Source organism: Grosmannia clavigera (assembly GCF_000143105.1).
Source record: "Grosmannia clavigera kw1407 unplaced genomic scaffold GCSC_156, whole genome shotgun sequence".
NCBI classification, from domain to species: Eukaryota; Fungi; Ascomycota; class Sordariomycetes; order Ophiostomatales; family Ophiostomataceae; genus Leptographium; species Leptographium clavigerum.
The window spans coordinates 932,574-951,576 of record NW_014040784.1 but is presented as its reverse complement, the minus strand read 5'-3'; the positions used below and the strand labels follow the sequence as shown (position 1 = coordinate 951,576).

The 19,003-nt window shown below is 51.7% G+C and overlaps 8 protein-coding genes across 8 annotated transcripts; 5 read left to right on the top strand and 3 right to left on the bottom strand.

The window, feature by feature from the left end:
• Positions 1–200: 200 nt before the first annotated feature.
• Positions 201–1,109, top strand: CMQ_2245 (uncharacterized protein; the record flags this gene model as incomplete). The annotated part of the gene is made up of 3 exons (XM_014316203.1): positions 201–400; positions 744–876; positions 960–1,109. 3 exons carry the CDS (start codon positions 201–203, stop codon positions 1,107–1,109), a joined length of 483 nt encoding a protein of 160 aa, XP_014171678.1.
• A 39-nt stretch (positions 1,110–1,148) lies between these two features.
• Positions 1,149–2,287, top strand: CMQ_2140 (uncharacterized protein; the record flags this gene model as incomplete). Its single annotated transcript, XM_014316098.1, has 3 exons — positions 1,149–1,343; positions 1,405–1,628; positions 2,263–2,287. The coding sequence occupies 3 exons, from the start codon at positions 1,149–1,151 to the stop codon at positions 2,285–2,287; spliced, it is 444 nt and encodes a 147-aa protein (XP_014171573.1).
• Positions 2,288–2,492: 205 nt separating this feature from the next.
• CMQ_2384 (uncharacterized protein) lies at positions 2,493–5,504 on the bottom strand (the record flags this gene model as incomplete). The annotated part of the gene is made up of 7 exons (XM_014316342.1): positions 2,493–3,628; positions 3,718–3,800; positions 4,205–4,314; positions 4,421–4,779; positions 5,058–5,147; positions 5,225–5,241; positions 5,314–5,504. 7 exons carry the CDS (start codon positions 5,502–5,504, stop codon positions 2,493–2,495), a joined length of 1,986 nt encoding a protein of 661 aa, XP_014171817.1.
• A 996-nt stretch (positions 5,505–6,500) lies between these two features.
• On the top strand, positions 6,501–8,225 carry CMQ_2432 (cell cycle control protein; the record flags this gene model as incomplete). The annotated part of the gene is made up of 1 exon (XM_014316390.1): positions 6,501–8,225. One exon carries the CDS (start codon positions 6,501–6,503, stop codon positions 8,223–8,225), a length of 1,725 nt encoding a protein of 574 aa, XP_014171865.1.
• Positions 8,226–8,448: 223 nt separating this feature from the next.
• Positions 8,449–9,966, top strand: CMQ_2182 (ribosome biogenesis protein; the record flags this gene model as incomplete). The annotated part of the gene is made up of 2 exons (XM_014316140.1): positions 8,449–8,892; positions 8,968–9,966. 2 exons carry the CDS (start codon positions 8,449–8,451, stop codon positions 9,964–9,966), a joined length of 1,443 nt encoding a protein of 480 aa, XP_014171615.1.
• Positions 9,967–11,604: 1,638 nt separating this feature from the next.
• Positions 11,605–12,023, bottom strand: CMQ_2310 (uncharacterized protein; the record flags this gene model as incomplete). The annotated part of the gene is made up of 2 exons (XM_014316268.1): positions 11,605–11,812; positions 11,902–12,023. 2 exons carry the CDS (start codon positions 12,021–12,023, stop codon positions 11,605–11,607), a joined length of 330 nt encoding a protein of 109 aa, XP_014171743.1.
• A 2,089-nt stretch (positions 12,024–14,112) lies between these two features.
• CMQ_2382 (aminotransferase class 3) lies at positions 14,113–15,755 on the top strand (the record flags this gene model as incomplete). The annotated part of the gene is made up of 4 exons (XM_014316340.1): positions 14,113–14,296; positions 14,366–14,379; positions 14,436–14,551; positions 14,609–15,755. The coding sequence occupies 4 exons, from the start codon at positions 14,113–14,115 to the stop codon at positions 15,753–15,755; spliced, it is 1,461 nt and encodes a 486-aa protein (XP_014171815.1).
• Positions 15,756–16,174: 419 nt separating this feature from the next.
• On the bottom strand, positions 16,175–18,451 carry CMQ_2214 (siroheme synthase; the record flags this gene model as incomplete). Its single annotated transcript, XM_014316172.1, has 4 exons — positions 16,175–17,199; positions 17,653–17,744; positions 17,810–18,291; positions 18,356–18,451. 4 exons carry the CDS (start codon positions 18,449–18,451, stop codon positions 16,175–16,177), a joined length of 1,695 nt encoding a protein of 564 aa, XP_014171647.1.
• Between the last annotated feature and the right edge of the window lie 552 nt (positions 18,452–19,003).

Genomic DNA, 19,003 nt, shown 5'->3' with positions numbered 1-19,003 from the left:
ATGGGAGGCGTGGAGCTGAACGAGAGAAACAACCAGTGCTAGTACTAGCATGAGAACGCACTGCTGGCCGAAACGGGAACTTGGCCGCCGCACGACCCGCACGTCCAACGCTGGCGGGACCCGGGCTCGGGGTCAAACGTGTTCTGGCTGCACGCCGGAATGGCGTGGGTAAGCTACCGGCCTGCGCAAACGCAACGCGGATGCTGAGAGAACAGGGGGAAAATCGGGGAGAGCAGCACCAGGCGGCGGCGGTGGCAGTGCAGTACTTCAGCTTCGACGAGAAATATGCCAGCAGCGAGCGGTGGCAAGCGGCCAGCGACGTCGTTGTTTTTGATCTGAGGCGGCACGACAGTCCGGCTCGAGCCTCAAGCTGCAGTGCAGCTCGCAGGACCACCGCAAGGTGCGTGACTGCTGGCCGGGGCCGAGCAGATCCAGCTAACAGCCGCGTCCAAAAACCAGACCATTGCCATGCTGCTTTCCGCAGCCTCAAGACCAGCACGGCTCCCTGGTTTTAGGCTGACTGCTCACACTACAATAAGGCCTTCTCTTGCCTCATCTATGCCAAGCGGCCGCTGCTCCTTGAGGAGGTATGGAAGCTGCTGGACAGAGTCGATCTGCCGGCCGGTCAGTGGCATGTTTTGGATATCCCTTTGTTTTTTCCCGAGGCCTTCTTCTCTGGACTTGCCCCGTGTTGACCTAGCCGCTGTCATTAAAGCCAATATGTCTTTTGGAGCCACTCGCAGGACATCGCTTGACGGCTTCCACCCGGCTCGTCCGCTGCTGGTGTGGCCGCTATGCGGCAACGAGATCCTATTTGTGCACTACACCCACAAGACCTACTTCTTGCGCATCCTCGGCTCCAATGCCCGGTCAATTGTGAGATCTCCGTGCAGGCCAGTTTCTCCAACTGCGGCCACTACCTGCACCTTGCGGCCCTGCACAGCTAAACGGTGTGCCAGCCCGACACTGACGGCGACACGACTGCCAGATTGGGCCTGCGCATGCAGCTGTCGACGTACCGCCTCGCCATCGACCTTGACATGTTCCTCTCGCCCGGTGTCCGCCTCTGCCTCTCGCAGCTGCCAAGAACCCTGTCCTGGACGCTGTAGCACCTGTACATCGCCCAGAACAAGCACACCCTACGCGTCATGCGCGTGCTGCTGTACACAGGCCTGCCGGACAGCCTGCTCACGAACACTGCCAATACCGGCGACATGCATATGCCCAACTTAGTCGGCCTGCGCAAGTTGTACTTTGTGCCGCAGGCTGAAGCGCCACCAAAGATGAAGAAAAAACCAAAAATGGAGGTGCCGGCGGCGTTTACGTGGCCACCGTCCTACTCGGTGCACAGAACACAATGAGGCCAGCAGCCGCGGGACTCCGATCGACCGCGGCCCCCTATAGGGCGCCCACTTGAAGGCTGTGCAATCCGGCCACTGGACAGAAGCGCTACCGGAAGCTGGAGATGGCCGAGGACTTTTGGGGGCCTCAGGACCAACCGTTGCCCCAGGGACGTTGCGCCGCGCCGAGACGTGGTGCGGCGGACAGTTTCTGGCGCGATATGAGAAGTTTGATACGGATGAGGACTGCAACATCGTGCCCCAACTAGGGCAGCCCCGTATAGAGACGTAATGTATTGGACTGTATTTTTCCATCTGATTTCACATTATAACTGATAGACGAAAGGAGGAATCGAACATGAACAAACGAAAGAAGAGAGGTGAAATTCCATGTTCTAAACGCTCGTAGGACAGAGGCGGTGAGAGTGATCCCGTGATTGTACGCTAAATAAAGGCGGTGTACGGAGTAAACCCGAACAAAACAGGGCCCACCGGCCATATCGCGACAATACAAATTTTCGAAGTTCGCCGCTCAATACCTCTCTTACTCTGTCGTGACAGCGCCTGACCGCGACCGCCTCCATTGAGTAAATAACGGTCACCATCAAGAACGCACAACAGCGAAGACGCCCAGAAAACGATGGCTTCACGCGAGCAATACGTGGTGCCCACGTCATCCACCCAAAACCAGTCTTTTTCCGCGCCCAAGGCTTACGGTCAAGACTCCAACTCAGAAGGTGCTCAAATGAACTACCTCTGTGCAGACTGCGGCATCAAGAACACACTGCGGCACACGGACCCAGTACGATGCAAGGAGTGTGGAGGACGCGTGCTCTACAAGCAGCGCACTAAGAGGTACGCAAGCTAGATGTGACGCAGGCAGCGCACTATGCATGCTGATGACGCCCATGTGGTATTACAGGATGGTCCAGTTCGAGGCAAGATAGCAATGTTCGGCTAGAACCCCAAGCTGCGCCGTGTACGACTCGTATTTGTGTTTGAAATTTCCCGTTGGTCATGGAGTTGAAAGCATTCAAACCTAGAGAGTCTGGTGTCCAAATTTGCTGTATTTCAAATACTACACTGGGTATACCATGCTTGGGTCGTGAAACCACGATAACCGCCTTATGTTATGATGTATCTATCTGTATGCTACCTTTGCGAATGCAGATACTTGGCGAAGCTGGCGTTGTCCGCAGTCAGGTCATTCTGCTCCGAAAAAGTTGCTTCATACCTCGACTGGAGCCCCTCTCGGTCATATTCCTCGTCGGGATCAGCATCGTCATCATCCGACTCCTCTCCGTCATTGTCGCTCCCGAGGCTACCCGCACCGCCGTCGTCGTCGTCGCCGTTCTCGGTCCTGCTGTTTCGCAAACCATCCTCATCCGACTTGACGTTCAGTCCCTTCATCATTTTGTCCAACTCCTTCTGGCGTGCCGCCTTTTTCAGGCCATCTCTCTCCCGCCTACGTCGCTCCAGCTCGGGCTGGTAGTCCCTCTTGAATTCATCTGCCTTCTCCTCAACGGCCTGGAAGAACTCCTCCACTCCATGCCCCGTCATCGAGCTCACTCCGACAACACTGAGGTGGGCATAAAACTCTTCTAGCATCATGCTCATGCTGTTCAGCAAACTGCCCATGTATCCACTGCCGCCCATGCTATCGCCACCCTCCCCGCCACCAAATGCGTTTCTGTCCTCTTCCTCACGCAGTGCAGCCTGGAACGAATCGTAGTCCGTCATCCATTCTTTAGCAAAACCAGCATCTTTGACGTCTGTCTTATTGAACACTAATATCATAGGGAGTTTCGTCTTGTAAAGGATGCTGCACGCATACAGCATATTGCTCATAAAAGTGCTGGTGCTGGCTGTACGTGGTGTGTCGATTATGTATGCGATGACTGTCGGGAAAGAGGAGGCAAGTGATTCAAGCAGAATTGTTCCAGAGGCAGACCACACAAATGCCTCGATCTGTCCGGGTGTGTCGACCAATATGTGCTTTATGGGCTGCTTTCCTGGCTCGGATGCATCAGGCGATGCGCGCTTCTCAAGCAGATTGAGAATCTGGTCGATTTTTGTAGAAAACAGATTCAAAGCCGTCAGAATGCCTCCGTTTGGCCCTAGATTATACTGCTTCATGACCTCTTTATAGTTGACGCTGTCACGGATGTCGATATTACTATCGAACGGCACGTTCAGAACGGCAGGATCGAGGTTGATCACATATGGAGGTTCCTTCTGGCTGTGTAGATATGCGTTCGCGCGTTGCATAAATGTTGTCTTTCCAGAGCCTATGTACATCGTCTTGTCAGGCATGCTATAACTTGGGCAGGGGTCTGGCTACAGACCACCCTCGTCTGTCTTGAGGAGCTCAACCCACCTGCCATTCCAACGCAGACAATGGAAACGGGCTGTTTCGGCGGAGTAGATGATTCCATGGCTACAGAAGAGTCTTCTGTATTGCTTTAAGAAAAATTCGCGAATGAGTTTGTTGTAAATTCGATTTATACGAATGTCTTCTTCAGAGGTGAGAATATTTTGTTAGCAATGTCATGTGTCACGTGATGGGCTAGCTGGCAGCTGACCGGACGCGCCCCGTATCATCGCACATAACGATGTAGATACCTTTTTCATATCAACTTGGAGGATAGACTTGATTGCATCAATTTCGTATAAGTAAGTTATGAGGATACGACAATGCTATGTATGCTTGTCGCCCAAGAATATACGACGAGTTTCCAAAAGACAAAGCCAAAAAGCAACACATAAAGGTATCCAGTTCACCCCTAAACCCCCCATTAACGCTGAAAATATGCGACCGCAAGTATGCTTTCGTAAAGAAGAGTATCCCGACAGGTATCTCATACATCCACTCGCCGAATAAAGCGATGTTTGATCGCTTCAGCTCAGGCGCGTTTGAATAGATTGGCGCCACCAGCAGTTCTTCCAGCATCCGGATGCGCCTCATTAGCCAGCTCTGTTTTACTCGTTCCATAGAGCCCGTTGTCAGTGATATACTGTATAACCTAAGTTTGTTAGTGTTCTGCAGAGTAGAAATATAAAAGCTCTCTGATTTGACTCACTGGATTTGGTACGAAGTAGCGTACGCTCATCTGTTTGTGCAAAAACAGGCGCACTTTGGTGGATGACAAATCTATTGGCACACCCTGTGGGATCACAGAGATATTGTCTGTCCACCTGCTGAGCGCTTCCTTAGCCTCCTCCAGATCGGTGCCATGCCGCTCTACAACATACAGACCACCTTCGCCTAATATGCGGTCTAGATCATTAGGGCTCCACAGACCCGGTGTACTCATCGACTGCATTAGGTCGGCACCACATAAAAGGGCCACGCGTGCGGCCTTCTTCGACTGGCCTTCTGCATCTGTGATGCCGCCTAAGACCTCGTTGATTTCCGAGCGGAAATGATCGAGAACCTGAGCTGTAGGCACATATCGGGGTTGGGTGGCTTCCCACTGGTCTACCATAACGCAGTTTGTAGAGTCTTCCACAGCCAACTCACACATGCGAACTCTGATATACCGTCAGCAAAGAAATTTTTACCCCGTCTCAATAAAGGAGAGAGTATCCCACCTATGCTTTGCCTCCGCGAGGTTTGCTTTCTTATAGGCATCTGGTAAAAACATGGTAAGCGTTATACTAACAAAAGGGGCTATTCGCACCGATATACGAGCAAGGGATTAATTCCAAAAAGCTTACCGGACACAGGGGACAAGTACATGCCTACCACCTCATAGGCGTCCTCCACCATGCGCACCCAGTCAAAGGCCATCTCGCACATGCGGAGATCTATCCAGACGATGTCAGAAGCCGTTCCACAAAACCTCACAATGAGTCAATCCCCCAAGAAAAAGAGCCGCTCTTACGCATAATGGTAATGGGACTGCAGAGGCCGAATGTCAGTATATGCCTCGATCTATCCCAGCTAATCGAAAAATGCACAGGATTGGCGTACCTAAAAGAACCACAAACAACTAGTACCAGAGGCTTCTTCTTTGAGTCCTGCAAAGCTCGCAACTGATGCGTCGGAAAGTGGTATGTTTCAGGGAGAAAGGCATCGCCGCCGTGTGCTGCTGACTGGTCCACTGACTCTTGTGACAGGTGGTGTTGCAGTACAGACTGCTGTGATCCGCTATCAAACGTCATTGCTTTTGATATGTAACGCAATGAGATAGGAGATGCCGATTAATGGTAATGCTGCAAAGTCGATACTTGAGTCCTTAAAACGGTTTGTTAGAGCAACGAAGCGATGACGACTACCATCAGCATTACTATTAGCCGATTATTAAAATTTATCTCTCACTAATCACAGTCCGACGGCGGGGCCGGCCATTTCGCCATTGAGGGGTTACCGACTTCACTCCGTTTAAGCCTGTATTGAACCTGGGGTGCCTGATGGAGCAATTAAAGTCCAAGCGACAGGGGTCCATTGCTTACAAACATTGAGATAAAAGCGTCAATGCTACACAACCTAATTTGGTTGCTGGTGCTTTTCATTCGCAGCCTTGTCTCTAAAGTCTCAATAAGCACATTAACAAGTTAAGTTCAGATAATATTGCAAAGTGTGCAAAGTAGCATGTGTTTAACTAGTTGCCTATTACACTCGTTCGCTCGCGACTTACTTTTCCGACGGCGGATGCTGTGTCGGTATTCAGTTGTCTTTCGAGAGCGGATACCGAAGCACGTGACGTGACAACGAACAAAAAAGGGCAGTCGAAATGAGCACACCTTATTTCATACAAATCGGTCATTTTGCAGCCAGCCGCCACAATGGATGGACTTGCAGAGTTTGAAAGGGAGCTGGCCCGGGAAAAGGCTGAAAGGGAGACGTCAGGGTCCCGAAGCAAAGAAAGATCCCATCGACATCATCACCGAGAACACCACCGCAAACATGAACATACTAGCAGACACAGCAGTAGTAGAGTCTCAGATAGGCATAAGCACCGACATCGGCACCGACATGGAAGCTCTCGCGAGTCTGACTCTGAAGATGATGGTAGCCATGGAAGAAAACGCCAGCGACAGTCGAACCCTCTGAACGCGACCGATGACATCGCTTACGCGTCAAAGCATATCGAGAACGAAGAGCTTCCATCTCGGAAGAAGGATCAGGACACTCGAACGTTTGAAAGAGACGATTGGATGTCGAATCCTTCCGCGCTCAGAATCGACTATATTCACCGCCGGACAAAGGAGCAACTCCCGTCCCAAAAGAAGGACGCCCAGTATCAGGTCTCTGAAAGGGAGCTAAACAAAGAGACCCTGCAACAACTCAATGACGGCAAAGTGATCGACGAGCTTCGGACGCCAGCAAATAGTGCAGAAAGCTACTGTTTCGGGGACGAAGCTTCCCAGTGGAGAATGACGAAACTTCGTGCGGTTTACACAGTGGCCGGGCAAAGTGATCGGCCAGTTGACGAAGTGGCTATCGAACGGTACGGCAGCTTACGGGAGTTCGATGAGGCTCGAGAAGAAGAGAAAGAACTGGAGAGAAGGAGGCTTTATGGAAAGGGATACGTTGTCAAGGAGAAGCCGACCGGAGATTTATACCAAGAGAGGATGGAACGGAGCCCGAAGCCTACGATCAGAGACGAAAACGCCGGCAGATCGCCGTCACCGCGTCGACCTGATGAGGTGGAAGTCCAGCGTCCACCCGAAATTGTGGACCAGACAACTCTCAACCGGCTGCGTGCGCAACTAATGAAGGCGAAATTGAAAAACTCACCAAATGTTGAAAGACTTGAAACGGAGTTCAATCAAGCTATGGCGACATCATCTGCAGCTAATAAGAATGGGGTCGAGCATGCCGTTGTTATAGACCCGGCATACAACCGTATGCTAGCCAGTACACGGAACGAAGTCAAGGCGGTAGAAACGAGGAGGGGAAGAGAACGAGGCCAGGTTGTGGCAAACGACGACATGAGCATCGACGACATGATGCGTGAGGAGCGCCGCACGCGTGGAGCGGCAGGTGGGGAAGGCCTCAGGCTTGCTGAGCGCATTACGAAGGACGCCAAGTTTAAAAATGACCTCGAATATATGGACGATAATGCTGAAAAGCTTGCCAGTCGGACACACAAATCGGAGGCAACCTTGAAAAACATTGCCGTGAATGATTTCACAAAAATGAACAAAATTTTGGACTCGTGTCCATTGTGCCACCACGAAGACCGCCGCCCACCACAAAACCTTCCCACTGCACCGATTGTTTCTCTCGCTACACGTGTCTTCCTTACATTACCAACGGAACCAGAGCTGACTGGCGCGGACGGTGGAGCTGTGATTGTGCCAGTCGAACATCATACCAACCTCCTGGACTGTGACAACGACGAGTGGGAGGAGATTCGCAACTTCATGAAGTCTTTGACGCGGCTCTACCACGACCAGGGCCGTGATATTGTATTCTACGAAAATGCAGCCAGTCCTCACCGCCGAATGCATGCAGCTTTGATTGCAGTGCCTATCCCATACGACCTGGGTGCCACAGCGCCAGCATTCTTCAAGGATGCCATGCTTTCTGCCGACGAAGAGTGGAGCCAGCACAAGAAGCTCATTGACACAGGGAAGCGAGCTCGCGAGGGCTTAGGAAAGCAAGCCTTCAGAAAGAGCATTGCAAAGGAGATGCCGTATTTCCATGTTTGGTTCACTGTTGACGGGGGCCTCGGGCATATCGTGGAGGATGCAGGGCGTTGGCCCAAGGGCGACCTTTTTGCCAGAGAGATAATAGGAGGCATGCTAGATGTCGATGCGAGCATCATCAGGCGGCAAGGCCGTTGGACTAGAGATGATGCGCGGTTGGGAGATTTCCAGAAGCGATGGAGAAAATTTGACTGGACGAGGATTTTGACTGAGGAACAGCAGATATAAAGTTGACTATGTACGGAGTACATAGCAGGCAGTTTTATCGTATCTAGCTTATCGCACTATCGCGTAGCAAGCTAGGCTCGATATGGGAAAACCTTCTTATAGATAAAGAATTGTTAAAAAAAAGTTTCTTGTATCGTTCTTTCTGTCTTGCATATTATCCCCCATCATATATCTGCTTCTGGAAAACAGCACAGCGTTTTCCACCTTTCAGGCAAACTTCAAAATGGCTAGACGGCGCAGTAAGAGGAGAACACATGCAGCTCCGACAAGCGGAAACAATGGCTCTATACCGGCCAGCACGGGGATTGCATCTGCTCGTAACCCCAAAAGCATGGTCATCCGCATTGGAGCTGGCGAAGTTGGCTCCAGCGTGAGCCAGTTGGCTTCGGATGTTCGCAGGGTTATGGAACCTGGAACTGCAAGCCGGTTGAAAGAAAGAAGAGCCAATCGCTTAAGGGACTACGTGACTATGTGCGGCCCTCTTGGCGTCACGCAGCTGCTTCTATTTTCAAGGTCAACCTCTGGCAATGTCAATCTGCGCATTTCTTCTGCTCCGCGCGGCCCTACACTACATTTCAGAGTAGAGAAATACTCGCTGAGTAAAGATGTTCAGAGGGCGCAAAAGCACCCGAAAGGTGGAGGCAAAGAGTACATCAATCCACCGTTGGTATGGAAGCTCTCTCATTGTGGTTGCTCTTGTTCTTGTCTTTACATTATATTATCGAACTAACAAAAAAATCAGCTGGTTATGAACAATTTTAGTATTGCAGAAGATTCGAATGCCAAAATACCAAAACATCTCGAGTCACTAATCACCACCAGCTTTCAGTCTCTATTTCCACCCATCAATCCTCAAGCAACCCCTCTTACGTCAATTCGGAGAGTACTTTTGCTCAACCGAGAGAGAAACAGTTCCGACCCCGACTCGTTTGTTCTCAATTTTCGTCACTATGCGATCACTACGAAAGCAACCGGTATCTCAAAGGCTCTCAAGAGGCTGAACGCTGCCGAAAAGCTTCTTTATTCAAAAAAGACAAAAAAGGGCGGGTTACCCAATTTAGGAAAGCTGCAGGATATCTCTGACTACATGGTGGGTGGTGAAAACGGGGAGGGTTATGTGACCGACGGGGGCACGAGTGGCAGTGAGGCGGAGACCGACGCCGAAGTCGAGGTGTTAGAAACGACAGCCCGCAAGGTGACGTCTACGAAGTCCCGTGCAACCACAGCAACGTCAGACGGTCAAGATGATTCAGATGACGGTCGGGCAGACGTCGCTGATGATCATGTGGAACGACGGGCTGTGAAGCTGATTGAACTTGGTCCTCGCATGAGGCTGAGACTCATCAAGGTTGAAGAAGGGTTGTGTCAGGGCCAAGTTATGTGGCATGAGCATATTCATAAGTCGCAGACGGAGATAAAGGATATGAAGGCCCGCTGGGAGACGCGCAGGCGGGAGAAGGAAGCGAGGAAGAAGGAGCAGAAGGACAATGTCGAAAAAAAGAAAGCGAACGCCACAAACGAAAGAGGTGGGCGGAAAACAAGGGACGCCGATAAAGACGGCAGCGGCGATAATGAGAGTGACGAACATGGTGAGATGGATGTGGATGACGCATACGATAGCGATGGTTACGAGAGTTTTGACAGCGAGGGTCTTGAGGGGGACGCCGAGATGCAGGCAAACGAGATCATGGAGGATGCTGGAGATTGGGAAGATGAGAAGGAAGAGATCGCCGGTAGATGAGAAGCGCTTTGATGGGGTTTCAATGGCATGTTGCCTGCCACTGTATGGCAGTTCTAGTTATTGGGGGGGTTTGGATGTATGGGATCGTGGTATTTATTATACACGTATCTTGCTACTTTGTTGTCGTGACTGATCTAGAGGTCATCAGATCAACACAGTTAAACCAGCAAGTAGGATCATATAAGACGGGTCTACACTTATCTGGAACGTCGTTGTTCGTAGGAATCGATGTCAGCAATAAGTCTTCCGGTGCTAGCCATGAACCTACGAAGTCCCATTTCGGCATCCAGTCTCAAACCCGGAACAATGAGCACCTATAGGTTGCATCAAGGGTTATACTGAATTAAGCCTAGATTGGTCTCTAAGGAGTCCCATCCATGCATATACTCGTAAAACGCTCCGCAATTCGGGGGTTTTCTTTCTTGTCTTTCCGACCGATGATGCTACGGGTCTTTCGTCAGCCACCTTTGAAGTCAAGAGGTTTTAAGGTTACAATACTGGCATGTGAACCTTACAGTGGTATCTCGACGCACATATGGATTATCGAAGCGGAATGTAGCCAGATACGGAGTACTCTCATTGCTATTGGTGTCCTGCGACATCTCCTCACCGCCTTGACGTGAGGCCTGTCTTATAGAGGAGGCAGAATCCGATTTCGTCGTGCCAGATTTCCACGCTCGTCACAGCTATAGTCAATTCTTGCAATTCAGTTCATCAAATTATGGCCCAACCGTCCGCCGAAGCCCCGCCAGGAGGTGGAGATGGTTGTCCTTTCTGCAACATAGCACGGTGCTTCCCGCCGTTCGATCCTCTGCAGCCACCTCCTGCATCGCATTCAGCACTAGACTCGACACGAACCCACCCACACACTGAGACATTTGTAGTGCTCTCAACGCCGCTTGTGGTAGCCTTTCTCGACATCGCACCTCTGGCAGAAGGTCATTTGCTTCTCTGTCCAAGACAACACCGAGAGAAGATGTCGGCAGTTAGTGAGACGGAGGCTAGTGCGCTGGGATGTTGGCTTCGTGTTCTCTCTGCAGCGCTTGTGCATGCCACAGGCGTGCATGACTGGAACATAGTACAGAACAATGGAGCGGCTGCTGCACAAGTTGTGCCGCATACGCACTTCCATATCATTCCTCGGCCAGATATTCGCAGACAAGGACGATGGGCCGAGAAATTTACGATGTTTGGGCGTGGCCAGCGAACGGATTTGGACGAGCAAGATGCCGTGAAACTAGCAGAGAGGGTTCGTGACAACATTTCATTGCTTTTGAGGAAGGAGAAAGATGACAGAGCCAAAATCTAGGCAGCTGAGACCACTGCGCCAACATGCCGGTTACGGATTTCGTCGGCCATTGATAAAGTCTGCGATGCGAAGCTACGAGAGCTTGTCTCAGTCGCTGTCCACACATTCCGGCGCCCCAATACTCAAAGCAGACTTCATTGGGTACCTTAAATCGGTTCACATACGTCAAAACAAAAGGAATATTTATGCTTATTTGAGACTAATCCAGTCAATCGTGGCTTTGGAAATGCGACGAGACAAAACGCTTGAATGCTATACAAATCAAACCACCAGTGCGCCGTGTGTTACAGGGAGCAAATCCCATGTCATCAATCATCAGTACCCAACGACTATTTACGGCCTTGTTGTTGTTGCATGCTGTAAATACGAGAAGCCATTTCTAGCTCCTCGAGACTTTCACGACCGCCATACGCATCCAAGAGGGCGACGCGATCTTCGGATAGACGAGTGTCTTGGGTCGCCGCAGTTTCTGACCCCTTGTTACCGTATTTAACAGCAGCATATCCAATACAAGCAACGGCCATATAAGCAGGCAACCTGTCCAGGGGGGGGGAATGGAATGTCAGCCATCGGACGCTTTAATTATGTTTCTGATATTACAACCGTGGGGGTGCAGCTAAACTCACCGGCGCATTGGGGGGCCCCGGAGTAGGGGCTTGCTGCCGTGCATGTATGGAAGGAAGCGTGGATGGACTTGAGCCGACGTGGTCAGGCGCCTGGCAAATATCGGACGAGCTGACACAGGCATTGTGACGATACTGGCGAGACTTTTGCGATCTTTTGATGGGGCGTTTTTTGGAGAGCGAAGTCGAAGAGCCAAAGCGTGTGCAGTCGACAAACACATCTACGGGAAGGGAATGCTTGATTATATGGCAGGGGAAGAGCGCAGTTCCGAGGCAAGCCGGCCAGGTCGGGTATGGAACGGCTAACACGTGAGGGACTGGATTTATGAGCCGGCAATGGCTTCATTATGGGGTGCCGACTGGGGGGATTTAGCGGGGGTGGGGTGCTTTTCGGGCGCCGCCGCGTGATTGTGCTCCACTCAAGAGTCGATTGTGGGGCTCAATGGCCAGCCGAAAGTAAGGACTGCCTGATCTGGCCTTTCGTCCTCGTTTGACTTTGCGGTTCCAGTTCGATACGATTCGACACAGCATCGCTTCTTCGTACTCCCGAGTACGAGTACAGTCGAACTGTCAAATAAAATATCCGATTGGCTCAGAGGAACCAGTTCATCAGATCCGCCCGGCAAACTGTGCCGACGATCATCCGTTCGAGCGATGGCCAGGGGTACGATAGAACCGGAAGGGCATAGAGACATATCGTGATACTGGATGGAGTGGACGTTGACGTCTCGGATTTCCATGTTGCCACCATTGCCGATGGCCACCCCACGGCTGCACATCAGAAGATGGCTCGTCTATATTTCGGACGATCAAGATCTGAACATGGGCACTGACTTGTCTCTTGTCGGTTTGAATGCTATTACCAGATCTCTGGTTCGACCCTGAAGACGAATGGGCGTGACGCCATTAATGGGGCTTTGACTTAAGATAGTTCCGTCGGTTTCTGGCGCTTAGTTGCTCCAATCGCACTTTATCGTGACGCCGTACCCTGCCCTAGCGGTAGAAGTTGGAACGGGGAAAGGTGAGAAAGCCAATTGTAAGCTTCGTCAACAACTCGCTTAGCTTAACCAGGGGACTCTATATGATATCCCGAGGCCGGCCTTGCAAAAAAACAGATGAGCCAAGGTCTGATTCAAGTCGATGCTATGTGGCTCTGGCCGCGTTACGACTGCTTCGTTGTGGGTTTCAGCATGGCATGTCGAAGAATCTGCTCTAGTGCAGAAGCCATCTCTTTTATGTCTGGCATGTTGCGTGGGTGCGCAGACAACTAGCCCGTGTCTTGTGATGCTTCCTGTCTTAAATTTTCCTATCGCCGCCTCCCCTCACAGGCATGCGCCTAGTTGTATTTCACGCTGCAACATTCCAGCCCTGGAGAAAAACAGGAGTGACTACCATCACTGTGATTCCCGTGTTCCCCCCCCCCCCCCCGTTACCGACAGGCTCGTGATCTTAGTGGCGCATCAAGACCTTGCAGGTACAATGCACTGCTTCAAGTCTTGCAAGTAGACCCACGTGCCTCTATTCGTGGAATGGGATCTAGCTGGAATGTCATCGACATGCCATGCCAGCAGATGGCGCTTGCCGATCGATCTATGGAGTATCCCTTAACTTGTCTCTCTATATGTCTTGACTATGTATCACAAATACATGTTGCGCCTTTTTATTTGCCCGTTTTTCTTTCTCCACGAATGCCTATGAAATACTGTCATCCAGCCCTGCTAGAACTCCCATTCCAGTATCGTCTTATAGTGAATGCACTATGACTACCGTCAAATCCACTTATTTTCCTCTGCTCACCTCTGTGCCTGCTCTCTGTTGCTTGGAGAATCGAAGCCTCCGCCAATCATGGATAGACAGCCGCCACACCCTTTCTTGCTCGCGTACCATATTACGCGTGCCCTATACCGGAATATCCCTACATCCAGTCCTTGTGTGTTTGGTAGCTTGCCTCCCACTAGCCTTCCTGTCTCTTTCGAGGGCCAGACCCGATCACTTGAGCTGGGAGGTGGAGGCACATGTGTTCGGCAGGCTGGCAGCTGTTCGAGCGTGAACTGCCTTTGTCTCTTGTATATAATATGGTTGAGATGGCCCTTAGGCTTTGCCCTCAATGGTTTCCGTCTTCATGTCTTCTACGTCTCACCAGAGTTCCAGTCACTCATATATATACAATAACGGCCCTTTTCAGGCTTGTGCTCACTTGCCGCTCGCTTCATCATGCTTGCTACTCCGAGAATCATTGCCACGGCTGTGGGAGCCTCCGTCGGCTTCGCGGTTCTGGCCAATGCTGGCTTCAGCTCCTCGACTGCCGACAATGTGGCAGTCTACTGGGGGCAGAACTCGTACCAACAGCCTACAGGAAGCCTATACTCTCAACAAAGGCTCTCGTACTACTGCTCTGGTAAGCCAAGCTGAACTCGTTGCTCTGTTACTATGCAGTGATTGGCAGTTGCTGACCGGTCTCGTCCAGACACTAATATAGATGTATGCCACTGAGGGAGAAAGCCGCGTTGCCTTTTCTAGCTAACATCATAACACAGATAATTCCTCTTGCTTTCCTGGACGCTATTTCAACACCCGTTGTCAATTTTGCGAATGCTGGCGACAACTGTACCGCCTTTTCGGGGACTACCCTGCTGAGCTGCTCACAGTTAGAGTAAGGTGTTCGACGTATCTCCTATTGTATCGTGCTGCTAACGACCGCTACCTGCAGGGAGGATATTCAGACTTGCCAGTCCACATATGGCAAGACAATTCTTCTCTCCGTCGGTGGAGCAACGTACACAGAGGGTGGCTTCAGCACATCGACAGCGGCTACAGCAGCTGCGGACAACATCTGGGCCATGTTTGGCCCTGTCCAGACCTCCAGCAGCGTGAACCGGCCATTTGGAAACGCTGTGGTTGATGGTTTTGATTTCGACTTCGAGTCTTCCACGTCGAATATGGCCGCCTTTGCAGAACAGCTTCGTGCCAGCATGGACGCCGCTACCGCTGCGGGTGGAAAGGAGTATTACTTGTCGGCAGCGCCTCAGTGTCCGTATCCAGATGTTGCAGACAACGACATGCTGTCTGGTGCCGTGTATTTTGACTTCATTATGGTGCAGTTTTACAACAACTACTGCGGACTCCAGTCCTTTGTCTCCGGCTCGTCATCGCAGAACAACTTCGACTTCAGCACATGGGACACTTGGGCGCAATCCGTCAGCAAAAATCCCGACGTGCGCATTCTTGTCGGAATTCCAGGAAGCTCTACTGCTGCTGGCTCTGGGTACGAGTCTGGAAGTACCCTGGCGTCCATTGTGACGTATTTGAAGCAGTTTCCCACTTTCGGAGGCATCATGATCTGGGATATGTCTCAGGTCTACGCCAACTCGGGGCTTCTGGACGCCGTTGTGGCCGATCTGAAATCGGCAGCCTCCACAACAACTGCGACAACCGTCCCTTTGGCCACACCAACGACCAGTCCGACGAAACCGACGAGTGAAACACCCCCGAGCTCACCGAGAGCTGCGATTACACCAACGGGAACGATCCCGGCAGAGATGACACCGACAGAAGCCTTAACGACCGAATCGACACAGATAGCAGTAACTCAGACAGCCGCCGCGACCGGGCTCTGCACCCAGTCCACCATCGTTTCGACAACGACAGTCACAGTCACCGTGACGGGCGACAGTGCCACAACCCCAACTATTCCCACCAATACTACATTTACAACCAAAACTACATCGGCCACCCAGACTGCAAAACCAGTATCGCAATGGGGTCAGTGCGGAGGCACCGGCTACACCGGCTCGACCACATGTGCAAGCCCCTATAGCTGTGTTATTTTGAGTGTCTGGTGGGCTCAGTGCGAGTAGATGTCGGCCTCTGGAGTGATGCTATGATTTATGCTTTACGTCCAGGTCCTAAATACCCCCAGCAGAGAACATATCGTGTGCATAGTACGGAGTACGTTTCTTTATATTATGTCTAAAAAGTTCACCCTCCCTGGGTTAGTAATGATATTCAAATAAATTTATACATATACACAGACACATACATAATAGTACTCGCGAAACCCAGGATATTTTCACGGAGCAAGAATGGCAGCTGTTTGCCAGATCCTCCACGAAGGCTCAGAGACGAAGGAGAGTAAAAGAACTCGTCTTGATCATCGTGCTAAAAGTCCCAACTGGCTTCATATACTAGGGATGTCAAGCTCGGCTGAGTCTGGGCCTTCAGCTGATCTGCCGGTACAGTCGTTGAGAGCGAATCAAGCCAGACTCGCTACAGAGATCTACATTATTGTTGCGGCCCTCGTTGCGAGTTGTGAAAGGAGCTCTTGCACTGCGGCTGCATGAGGTGCAGCGCCTGTGATGGCGTCAGACGGGCTGAATATCTTGATGCGGCTTTCTGCGAGCACAAAACCTCCACAGGCAATGCGCACCAAACTGACGGCCGGATGCGACATGTCTAGGGCAAGGTGGTGCTTCACGTAGTGAATTAAAGCTCTCGTGAGCGGCTTGTCGACCCCGTCCCCGCCTTTAGTGAAGGTTTTACCGGCCTTGGAAAATTGCGGCAGATCCTGAAAGGGAACAATAACATCGACTGCCTTGAGGCCTGACGTGGCATTAACCACTGTCCCACTTTGTGCTTCGCCCTCGTCTATGCTAAAGGCCGTCTCACTCGGCTCTCCAGGAAGACGAAACCCGAGCGTGAGAACGACGTCTTTTGCTAGAGGACCAGTCGTCGGAAGTGCTGTGCCTTGTGCCCAAGCTTCCCACCTCTGGTACATGTATTCGCTGCTCAGGCGCAAGGGACCAATCCGGCAGTCAAATGTGGTCGAAATGAAAGAGATGATGGCGGATTTCAACGGGGTGGGCATCCGGAGAAGAAGAAGGGGTAGGTGCAAAAATTGACCCTTGGTACTGTCGTCTCTAGCAGCGTTCGCTGGTGGTGCCGGTAGAAGCAACGCGGAGCAGATGGCGTTCTCATACTGTAAAGTGATCTGAAGAGCTCGATCAGATATACCCAGAGCATCATCAGAAGCGGCCCATTCGGTCGTCACACCCTCTAAACTACCTGCGCTGCCCATTGAGGCGCCGGATGTGTTGTCGAGGCCAACCTCCACGCCTCGCACGAAATCGCCCACAAGCACATCTCGAAGCCGTTGGCTGAGAGTCGCAAGTCGCGCATATGAGAGTGGGTCTGGACCTAGAAACAGCGGCGAAGCTCGATACAAGGAAAACGTTGTGTTGAAGATGTCGCATTGCGGCTGTGAGGTGTCAGCTGTGGAACCATCCTCAGTGCCTGAGGAGACGCCTATGGCATGACCATTATTGCCATTCAGTCTGGCCATGCTGTGATGGAGCTGGCCGCAGTCTTTTGTCTTGTTCTGCGCCCCGTTGCCGGGATGTACGCGCCGCCAATACGCGATCGATATCACAACACAGTGCATATAAATATAACCAGACAAATACACTGTACGTGTAAAGTGGGAAGTACTCCATAGGCCTCGCATGCGGCCTAGCATTACAGGAAAGCAGGAAAATATCCTTTGTGTTCTTACAGTTCATACGTATTCGAAAAGCCGGCAATCAACCAAACTGGCGCCTTGAATACTTAGAACGTCTGTTCACCCCATACTCGACTTTCCCACACGCTATAGCGGTCACACGCCTACGCTGAAGCCAAACGAACCATCAAATACATCAATTTTGCCAATGTCGCCGTTGCCTCGCATAGAGAACAATATATCGAGAGCCGGCACTGTACCTGACATGTAAAACCGCAACAGATTGTTGACGTCTTCGTCGTTCAGGCTGCAAAGTTCCTCGAAAGAGTAGGCATCGCTGACTTTGGTCATCCTGTTGTGGTCAGGTGCACGTCCCGAAAATGACAGATGGAAAGCTGGATGGGAAAGGGGGCTTACCATGCCATCCTCTTGGGCCCATCCTCTGGGTTCGGTGCCATCCGGCGTAGCTTCACCCTCAACTCACCCACAGAGTTGATGGCCTTGCCGGCCTCCTTTGGTAGCAGTTTGGCGATGTACTTCCGGATGGTTTGGGCCAGCCGTGGGCCCTTACCGTTTGTGCTGACCATGATTTGTAGCGGCCCATCGCGATGGACGCTGCCAAAGTAGAAATCACACTCTGGCGGCACATCGGCTACATTGACGGGAATTCGCCTCTCCTTGCATAGCTTCCATACTCGTGTAGAGGCTTCTGGATCGTCCACGGCCGTGAGAACCATGTCGACGCCATCGAGATCATCTGGCTCGAACGTGCGATCGATGTAGACAACCTGCTTCTGGTGTACACGGTAGGCTACCTCGGGGTTGAGCCCCGAGCTTGGCGCGACGACAGTGACTGTGGCGTCGGCATTGAGGCAGTGGAGAATGCGACCAGCTGCAACCTAAAGCTGTTGAATTAGCAACCTATAGAGAGGGGAGAGGAGGGCGAAAAGAGGGCCGCTTTACCTCGCCACCGCCGACAACAAGAACTCTCTTGCCTTTTACCTGCCAAGCAACCATTAGGCTGCCGCCACCCTGAACTTCGGGAAACTTGGAACCCATTACTATGGCTGCTGGCGAGAGGTATGAAATGCTAGCTGGGGATTGCCGGCAGTCGCATTGCTGGCCGGCGATTTTTTCCTCTATGCGCCGATCTAAGCATGACGAAAGACGTCAGTCACTGGCGCCAACCACTTAAACGGGCTCGATAGGAGCTATAGTGGGTCATGTACGGAGTACATAGCCATGCATCATTGGCTAGCCGTGCTTCAGCCGGACCCATAGCGAATTACATAACATTTCACGACACAAGAAACCCAAACCTCCTTTGTTCCAACCGTTTTCTCTGGTAGGCATAGCACAACGAACATTCGCTTTAGCGGCTTCCTCGGAACACCAGCCGTATGAACGATCTAGGGCTTGGACTGTATACCGGCGATTCTACTCACGGCCACGCTTTTCATCGCGGGTCATCGGCCCTGTCGCTGTGGCGACTCCGATTCGACCACACTAGCTACGGCCGGAGTCGCCGCCGATAGCCTTCGATGTCCGCACGAAAGCTCGGAGGAGGCAGAATCTTGGGAAACGGAAAGGGGCTCGCCGCGCCGGAGGCAC